The sequence below is a fragment of the Eutrigla gurnardus genome (genome assembly GCF_963514095.1).
Source record: "Eutrigla gurnardus genome assembly, chromosome: 10".
In the NCBI taxonomy this organism is placed as follows: domain Eukaryota; kingdom Metazoa; phylum Chordata; class Actinopteri; order Perciformes; family Triglidae; genus Eutrigla; species Eutrigla gurnardus.
Window position 1 is genome coordinate 9,716,957 of NC_139924.1, and position 10,311 is coordinate 9,727,267.

At 47.4% G+C, this 10,311-nt stretch overlaps 1 protein-coding gene across 1 annotated transcript; it reads right to left on the reverse strand.

Annotated features, from left to right (window-relative positions):
* Positions 1 to 6,022: 6,022 nt before the first annotated feature.
* Positions 6,023 to 8,843, reverse strand: fzd9b (frizzled class receptor 9b). The gene has a single exon (XM_084019663.1). The coding sequence runs from the start codon at positions 8,368 to 8,370 to the stop codon at positions 6,613 to 6,615; it is 1,758 nt and encodes a 585-aa protein (XP_083875789.1). The 5' UTR covers positions 8,371 to 8,843; the 3' UTR covers positions 6,023 to 6,612.
* Positions 8,844 to 10,311: the final 1,468 nt, after the last annotated feature.

The following is a 10,311-nucleotide window of genomic DNA, read 5'->3' on the forward strand; positions in this document are numbered from 1 at the left end:
ATTTGCAAAGCGGTGCAGACATTGTTGTTGAACCCACACTGCGGTTGGAGTTGTGCGACTGCTTGATCGTCCTTTTATTCAGATGCACAAACAAACCACCGGGGTTTAAAGATGTTCAGGAGGGCCGGAGCAGGTTTTAGGGCCATGCTTTAGACTCCCATATCCTGTCCTTTTCCACTCCCTCCCTTTAGAGTGTTTCTAAAAGCAGTCCTTGCATGGGTTTGTGTTCTTTGTTGATGCTGTTTTCACATTTTTTTTCAACGCCCCCCCCCCCTCCCCTCCGTCCTTTGTAACTCTCTCTCTTTTTCTCCGGGGAGAGACTCTTTGGTACAAGAGATTAGAGCGGGTGCTGCCTAGCAACTGAATAAAAATGGCAGCTACAAAAGGGGCGCTCTCACTCTCCAACATCTGACCTACATAATCCCGAGCCTCTGATCGTGCAACATAACAACATGATGAAAGGCCTGCTGTGATTTAACCCTCAAACAAATACTTGCCATTACTGACCCCCCCTTCCCCCCCCCCCCCCCCAACAGCTCAAAGAGCAATCTCGTCCCGACGCGGAGCACCAAAGGGTGACTTCTGAAATCTTGACGGTGTCTAATTAGAAAGGAGGAAGAGGCCGTGCGCGCGCTATTGGAAATGAGATGAATGTATTTGAGGAGATGGCAGCATAGTAGCAAAGGAGATTAGCAGTGATCACAGCAATGCTGTTGGCTTCAGAAGAGCGAAGAGCGAGCGGCGGAACCTCCCTCTGTTCACTGATTCATCTCTCCTTCAGCCACAGGCAGACGGAGCACAGGAACGAGTACAGGGGGATGAGAAGCTTTACTTCTCTGTCTTCTGCCTATTGATCAAAGGACATGAACCCCCCCCCCCCCCCCCTCAAAAAAAAAAAGATACAGAAAAAAAGCTTGAAACTTTTGCTTGAAACTTTCTCCCCGTTCTCTCTCTGTGTTCTTAATATAAACTGCCTGGATTTCACTCTTCATTTTTTTTTTAACAATTTGCGTTACAGCACAGCTTTTCCCTTTGCATCCATTTTTGACCCGTCTGCATCCTTTGACAGCATTAGAACCAGAACCAGAAATTGTTTATCACCAAGTCTGCGAATACAAGGGAATCTGACGTGGTGATTTATCAACATTTGTGACGGAATATGAAAAACAAACAAAGAGTTATACAAGAATATGCATCCATAGATGCTTTTAATCACTGCAGGAAGTGCATCAGTTCTAAATAAACAGCTTGACAGTTTAAAGGCAGTGCTGCATGATGGGTAGTGACTCCGCTGTCCTTCAGCATCATGGAATGAAATCCTTTCCTCTGCTTTACGTTGAAGCTCTCTTTTCCCTCCACAGTGTTTTCACGAACCTTTCATGTCGTCTGCCTTCGTTATAACAACACCAGCTTCATCGCTGAAATGTACATGACAGTTTCTTTGCAACACTTGTTCTTACACATTAGATGGAACCGTTGTCGAGGGTGTAGTTTGGTGTGCAGATCGTTAAGCCCTTTGATGGCGATTTCTGATTTTTGGGTACCGCGATTAAAAACCGACTGGATTTGAGTTCATTCGAGTTCAAATAATGTGTTTGGGTCGTTTTTTGGCCAATGTTTTATTGAAAGTTCGCTCTGATTAAAATTCAAAAGTGCATTCCTTTTTTCAGTGGTATGTCTCCGCTCTCTCTTTTTATATGGAGATGAAAGGATGGAAGTCTGGAAATTGAGACTAAAAAGTTAGGGGGGGGGGGGATTGGGAGGGGGGGTCAGAAAAAGTGCAGTTACGGCTTGGACTGAATCCACACTGCAGAGAATCTCCATGTTAACTGATCGGTATGTCGATTAATGAGCCTTAACATATCTGGCTTTGAATGACAAACGATGGTGCAGTAGAAACGCCTCATATTTGTCATGGTTCGAGAGGGTGCCACCAAATTTTTTGAAAATTCCACTAATAGTTGGCATTATCTCAATCTGGGAAGAACAAAATAAACCTGTAAATGAAAAGGGGACGTGAAAGGGACTTGTGATTGATCTGACATATATATATGTATATGCTCCTGTTTTGCTATTGATTAGATAACATGTTATTTTGAACAGAATGAAGAAAAAAACAACCTTTGAGCGTCTCCTCCTCTGCAGTGCCTCTGAAATTCCAAGACGCAGAACAACACAGACAATCCTCTGTACTCTGAAGCAGCCTTTTAATCTCCCAGCCTTTCATTTCACTGACGTGATAGATGCTGCAGAGAAATCTCAGCTGCTGTATTTCTTCAGCCGCTTCAGACACTTGACACTGTATCCTCGTTTTAACAAAAAAAAAAAAGACAAATTCTCAAACTCGCCTGTGCATTTTTTATTTTATTTATTTGTACCTCTGGAGCTGTTTCTTCCCAGAGGTCGCAGTGTCAATGTTTATGTCTGTGTGATGATGAGTCATTGTGCGATTTGTGTGTTTGTGTCAGACAGCAGCAGCAGCAGCAGCAGCAGCCCGTACTGGGTGTCTGATTGGAGTCCGGTTGCGAGGAGTGGCGAGCTGTGTGAACTCCGGTGCTCTCTGACTGCTGCATTTTCATGGAAAGCATCTCTTTGGGGGCCCGCAGGTTTTCAATGCGCTCATTTACACATCAAAACAGCACAGGAAAGGGATAGCGCTCAAGGGGGGTGAGGGACTGCAGAAGGGAGGGGAGGGCAGGGGTAATGAAGGATGCTTTATTTTCTCTCTTTTTTTCCTTCTTCTTTCTCCCCCTCAGGGGTGGGCAGGGGTTTAAGTCTATGAGGGAGGCGCATTGATGCCATAATGATCGCCTTTAATCAGACCCATGACCAGATGGAGGGATTTCTCCTCGGCAGACAAAAACATGCCGTCAGCAGCTGAAGCGGGAAAAGGTGTTTTTACGCCTCTTTATGACAAACAAATGTGCAAATCCTGGGTAAATAGACCCGTCCTCTGTTTGCTGCAGAACAAATAAATGCCGTGCGGTTACGCTCCCGGGCAACACAATGAAATATTCCAGAGAAAAAAAAACCTATAAGGGAAAAGTGTTGCCTTTTTCTGGGAGTAGTCTCACTTTTGGCCTGGACAAATGTCGACTGACACTATTTAACCTCGTGAGCCAGAGGAGAAGAAAAACAGCGCGGAGATCTCAGCCAAACTAAATCTTTAGAGCGAGACTGAGCTTACTCGCTCCTGAAATTGGACATTACTGGAAGTCGGGGTGGGGTCTTCTTCACGACCAGCTCGGTGTTGATTGGCTGCCGCTGCCCCGGCGCTGCAGACCTCAGGTGTGTGAGTGTGTGTGTGTGTGTGTGTGTGTGCGTGTGTGTGTGTGTATGAGAAGGTGTTCCCGGCAGCCACATCTCTGGCGCCAAAGAAACCACAGCTCAAACAAACTGGTATGAACCTTTCTTTCTTGCCTCTATCTGAAGCTCTGTGCACCACTGATTCCTTTCCGTAAGAGAGAGAGAGAGAGAGAGAGAGAGAGAGAGACAGAGAGAGAGAGAGAGAGAGACAGAGAAAGAGAGAGACTAAAAATAGCTGTCAGTGACCTGGAAATGTGACAGATAGAATTCATATTTTGTGGAAAAGGAAACACAGCGAACACATCCTGTTGCTGCTGTAACAAGTCATTTATGTTGACCTTTGTCATATTCAGCAATATGTGGAGAAAAAAAGTGCAGAAAAGGGCAAGAAAATGCAAAACAGAACTGCTGAGAAGGGAAAAGAGGTTTAAACGAGCCCTGCCCTCTGCAGTGACCCCCGTGTCCTTAACCCTCTGCAGCCACCTCCCTCCTATCTAATCAGTGCAGCTCGGTGCAGGTGGGACGGGCTGGTTTGTCTCACACGGCGAGTGTTCGGCCTCTCTGGGTCGTGTCACTGGAGTGTAAACCGGGGAGGAAGCACGCGCCCCCGTTCAGGCGCCCGTGAACTGGAACATGTGGCTGCAAAAACACACACCGGCCGATCCCCCCCTTGGCCATGAGGTGCTCCAAGCAAAACAGCCCCCCCCCCGTTCTATAGTTAAATGTGATCCACACGTTGTCAGGGTCCAGGACTCGCCACGCTCGCCTGCCAAACCATGGACGACGTCTACAATGACTGAAGTAATGAAAACAAAAAAAAAGGGGAGGATGTTGGTAGTTAACGTTGTTCTGCAGAAGGAAGGAATAAGTCATTCAAGTTAACTCGGGCGTTGCACAGATCCACACAAGACTGTGGAAAGTGTGGTTCATCTTCTACGGAGACATAACGCAACTTTGATTCAACCCGATTAAGTCAATAATGCTATAATAATGCTAATGTGCCGTCGTATACAAACTTGCCTCTCCTGGACAAAAACAAAGCAACTTCTTAACCTCCGGAGACGTCGCCCATGAAGTTCCAGCACAAAATGAAAATAAGCTCCTGGTCATGTTTTTCTCTCTCCATGCTATCAACCCCATGTGCTGCTGGCACACACTTACACAGACATAATAATCAATCCCACTGCTGTCAAACACTGTCATTTCCACTGTGTTTTGCTGTGAAATGACTGCCGCGTGTGGCTGCGATTGTATTTATTTTCACTTTTTTTTTTATTGGACCATGTGAGAACACGGTGGGTCTCGCGTGTAATAAAACGGGCTTTTATTACTGAAAGTGTTCGATGCAAGACCCAACTTAGTGGGATTTATTTAAGGAAAATAATGCTACGAACACTTTTCCTCTGGATCTGTCAGTGGTTATTTATACGTGACGGTAGTTGCATTGTTTCTTTAGGAAAAGTATAGACCCTGCAGTGTATCAAATTCAGACATTTAAACATCGGAATTTGGATCTTTTATAATCGTGGAGGTCCCTTTAATATATACCAGAAATGCAGCTTCCAGGAGCCACAAACCACACATAAACTGGAATATTAAGTGAAAAATCCATCTACTCAATGAACGACCGCAATTTTGAGTGCCTGCGCTAAACTCAAATCTGTCAGCGAAACCGTGCAGTTGAGGCTTAAAATCCACTTCACATCGGTTCCTCTCTGATCAAAGTGCTGAGTGTTTGCACGGGGATCAAATGGAGCAGCGAGGAGGGCAACAACGGTGATTGTGTGCAAGGATTAAAAACATTAATTAAATATATTCCTCTCCGCTTGCTGCATTTTTTAAGACGATGACGCAAACATTAACACTTGCTATGGTTTGCCACTCTATTCATCAGCGATTCTCTTTGAGGATTATTGTTTGGGGACGCCTCTGGGATGTGTAGCATCATGCACACTCACAACACATTTGGCAGGGAGCCCCCATTTAAAAAAAAAAACAGAGAAAAGAAATGTGAATCCCCGGAGAAGCATGGCAGGAAAATCAGAAAACAAGACTGGAATGAGCAATCATTTGTGACTGTTACATCCGGCTATTAAAACGGTTAAAGGAGTCATCACCTGGTTTTATACGTATCCAGCCCCCCTTGGATCGCTTTGGATCAATTCGTAAAACTTATTAGAAAAAAAAAAAAAAAATTTAATCAAACATTGAGCTTGTTCTGACCCTTTTTCGTACCGCGATTTTATCACGCGAGATTACGCGCGAGGTTTTGACTGGTCCGGATGTGCATTGTATAATATGTAATGAGGCGCGCGTTGATTCGCCGCAGGAAGGACAGAGCCGGGGGGGCTTGCCTGCATGCAGACTCCAAAACATAATGGCGGCGCTTCGGCGATTTCAGGTAGCGGACGGGGCGGGGTTGGGTGGTGAAAGAGGGGTGGGCTTATGCAAGTAGCCGCCACGGTGACGTCACCGAAGGCGCAGAATCAAAATCTCGTGCTTTAGGAATGCACACCCTTGTGTGCTATTCCTGTTCGGAAAAAGAGCAGAAGCGAAAAAACGGCGCCACTTTCAAACTCCAGCCTTTCAGGCAAGTTTCAACTGAGGTCAAACACAGATATGCATGTTTTAACAAGAGAAATTGCGATTTCCAGGTGATGACTCCTTTAAATGCTCATCCTGAGCTACTTGTGAGACAAACAGTAACACCAGCGAGGACGGTGAACGTGAATTCCACACATTTATTATCCTCCAAAAAAAAAAAAGGCCAGAACCAGAGCTCTTATAAAAGGCACTTCATTTCCCTTTAGCTTTAATAAATGCATCTAAACAACAAATCTGATAAGAGCCAACTTTAAATTAAATATATTTACAATAAATAAAACATTTATACAGATTTATACAGTTAGTCATGACACTTTTGGGGAGGAGAATATTTCCCAAGATACCTCCCATAACAGTCTTTTTTCTTTTCTGTTTTTTTGTTTTTGTTTATCTTTGAAACACTGGGCATGTCTACTGCACAGAACACTATGAAACAGAAAAACGGGTAAAAATACTGAACATTTCCCTTTATGCATTGAATACTGTTTTATAGATAGTTTCTCATAGTGACGTCTGTACCTGTGTGTCCCTCAGCAGCAGAGCAGCAACTGACAGTTCAATTCAACCACTCATCTTCTTACAAAGTCTTTTAGCAGCTCCTTATTCAGGGCGTAAGTGTGTGTGAATTTATGTGGTTGCTTTTGGCAGTGTGTGTGTGTGTGTGTGTGTGTGTGTGTGTGTGTGTGTGTGTCGTGCTCCCTCTCAGACATGTGTGGGGTTGTCTGAGTGCAGGTCAGTCTTGGCCATGTGCAGCACCACGGCGGGGGATTTGTAGTGGCAGTGCGTGCTGCCGCAGCTGACGCCGCTGCACGGCTTTCTGCTTCTAGTCCTGTCCGTCAGCTTCCGGCTGCACAGGCCCTGCCAGGTCTGCAGGGTCTTGGAGCTCCACACCCACACGCCGCTGGTGATGCCGACCACCAGCGACATGAAGATCTTCAGCATGAACACGGCCACCGTGGGCACGGACGTCTGCAGCGAGCAGTCGCCGCTGAGGCCGCTGAACGACCCGCACTTCATCTGCAGCCCCCTCAGCTTCCAGTAGTCCATGTTGAGCCTCTCGTAGAAGTAGCACACGATGACGCAGGTGGCCGGCACCGTGTAGAGGATGGAGTAGATGCCGATTTTCACCATGAGCTTCTCCAGCTTCTCCGTGTTGGTGCCCTCCGTCTTCATCACTTTCCGGATGTGGAAGAGCGCCACGAAGCCCGTGAGGATGAAGGAGGTGCCGATGATCAGGTAGCAGGACAGGGGGATGAGGACGAAGCCCGTGAGCGCCCCGGAGTCCATGCTCCCCACGTAGCACAGCCCTGTCAGCTCGTCGCCGGCCACTTTCCTCATCGTGAGGATGATGATGGTCTTCAGGGCGGGGATGCCCCACGCCGCCATGTGGAAGTAGTTGCTGTGTGCCTCGATGGCCTCGTGGCCCCACTTCTTCCCTGCAGCCAGGAACCAGGTGAGGGTGAGGATGACCCACCAGATGGAGGAGGCCATGCCGAAGTAGTAGAGGATGAGGAAGACGATGGTGCAGCCCGTCGACTCCAGCCCTTCCTGGATGATGTACAGCTCGCCGTGCTCCCGGTCGCAGGCGATGTTCTCGGCCCCGGCGACCGAGCGGATGATGAAGGCCACCGAGTAGACGTTGTAGCACATGGAGAGGAAGATGATGGGGCGCTCGGGGTACTGGAAGCGGTGGGGCTCCAGGAGGAAGGTGAGCACGGTGAAGGCGGTGGAGACGAAGCAGAGGATGGACCACACCGTCATCCAAATGAAGGCAAAGTCCTTGTCCTGCCTGGACCAAAAGACATCCACGGCGGGGGAGCAACGGGGGGCACAGGACTGGCTCTTCTCCACGAACTGGAACTTGTCCGGGTTCTCGCAGGACCCCACGCCTCCTGGAGAGCGGCCTGCGGCAGTGCCCGGCTGCCTGGGGCGAGGGGGCACCGGGAGCATGCCCTCGCCCTTCTTGCCCTCCGACCTGGTCTCGTTCTCGGGGGCCTCCATGCACAGGGCGTTGGGGTCGTTCCTGGTGGGCAGCTTGGAGCAGTCGAGCGAGTCCGGCCAGGTGTAGCTGAACTTCTTCATGATGGGGGCACAGCGCTCCCGGGCCTGCTCACACATGGGTCTGCAGGCGGGGATGGAGGTGGACACTTTGTCTGTGCACATGGGGGCGTAGAGGGAGCAGAGGAAGAAGCGGAGGTGCACGTCGCAGCCGTAGGCCACCAGAGGGGCGAACTCGTTCAGCTTGATGGCAGCCTCCTTCTGGTCGTCGTGGTCCATGAAGTTGGGCATGCGGGTCAGGTTGTAGCCGATCCCCTCGCACATGGGGATCACGATGGGCTCGCATTTGGCCGGTCTGCCTCGCTCCAGGTCGTAGGAGCCGATCTCGAAGCTGGAGCCCGAAATCACCAGCAGACACCAGAGGAAAATCACCACCTTCAGCGGACAGCCGTCCATGCTCATCGTTTTTTTTTTAGTCGGGTCAAAAACGGAAGCTCCGAAACAGTCACTAAAAAGTAAAAAGCCCACGGGGTCGGCTACGGTGAGGTCCCCCCGCTATTTCCCCATGGCGAAGTTTACCTTTACCGTTACCGCTCCGTCAGACAGAAAACACTCCGACAGAAACAGCCTCACGGAGAAAGTAACTGTCCAACAATTTAACGTTGAATTGAAACGGTTAATCCCACGGCCAGGTCGATATCACAAAAAAGGGTCCGTAACTAAGACGTGACAGTCGGAAACTTCGACAAACAATGGAGGAAAAATGGATCAAAAATGAAAAAACACACACACACGGAGAGCTGAGTGTAAATCCTCAAAGCGTTTAGTGACCGTTAGCGAGGAGCGGATATCAAAGCGGCCGATATTTCGTTGCGGGTCCCAGAAAAAGAGAAGAAGAGGGGTCTGTTTGGCTGTCGGCTCTTCGTCCTCCGCGTTCAGCCTCGACACTGAAGTTTGAGAGCCGCACAGTGGGACTTCAGTCGGGGGAGAGACCGAGAGGAGGAGGGGGCGCAGGGGGAGGAGGAGGGGCTGCGTGACGCTCACATTTCACCAGCAGCAGCAGCAGCAGCACCACACAAGGAAAATTATAAGACAGATGCTGGAGGATGGTCAAATACCTCTGACATTTCTGCTTTGGATTGTTGCTCAGACCCTTTTTTTTTTACCCGAGGAAAAAAAACCCAGTGCATTACTAATTTACAGGTGAAAAGAAGTGCATTCAGGAGGCCTGCACTCTTTTAACATTCACTACACAATTTATGGTCATGCACTTTTATTAAACTTGAGTATTTCCATTTCGTATTCGGGCTGCACTTCAACTCCACTGCAGTTCAGAGAAGAAGAAAAAAAGCGTGGGCCTAGCCTGCTGCATTTATTTGACAGAGTTTGCTGAGCCCACTCTATGAATTAAGAAACTGTGGAAAGTGGTTCAAATAAGCTTCGTAGTCATTGATGCATGGTATTAATAATTAAGTAATATAATAGTAATAATGGGCCATTTCTACACATGGTGGGATCATTATAACTCGTGCACAGTCGTGGCAGAAGTATTTGCTTAGGTAATTGTAGAAATATATAAGTAAAGGTCCTGCATTCAGAATTTGTTGAGTAAAAACAGTGCCGGATTAACCCTCCTGGGGCTCCTGGGGTCAACATGGAGCTGTGGGCCCCATCTCACCCCCTCAAGTTGATTAAATAAAAATGAAGGAAAGAATCTGCACTATATAAGCGCCAGATGAATGTACACACCAAAAATACTTTTATTCAAAGCAATACGTTATACATATACACTTCTCTTTGTTCTCATTTGCAAAGTATCCAGGAACTGTAATTGTTGCATAAATGTGGTGGAGTAAAAAGTATAAATTATCATAACATTGGAGACCCCTCCACAAAAATGAATCATATTCCATTGGCCCATTTTATTTTAAGTGATATAAAATGTATCTCTGAGTTCGACTTTAGTACCACTCGAGTATTTACTCAACACTTTGAACCACAATCAGGAGCAGCCTGAACAGTCAGTTATCACCAGAGAGCCACATTAACAACCACCAAATGGATCTGAAAGTATTATTTAAATGTATTAAGCGATAAAAAAATGTGAGGCAACAACTTCCCCTTCTGGATTCATCAGGATCTACTGCTCAAACACCAGTATTCTTGTATAGTGTAAAAATGTGCTCCACTCGTAAAATTATAGTCCCAGTGTCGTGCCACTGTTGCTGACTCATAATTACTCACCATTTTCTGCTAATGTGTTCATGCATATGTGAAACCATATTGAGCGCTGCAGGTCAGTTTTCTTCAAAGTTCTCCTGCAGCCGGGGTGCAGATTTCATTGCCTTGCTTGAGGGCACTTCGACAGGGGGCAGATTCTTCAAGGCTGTACACATTTTGAAG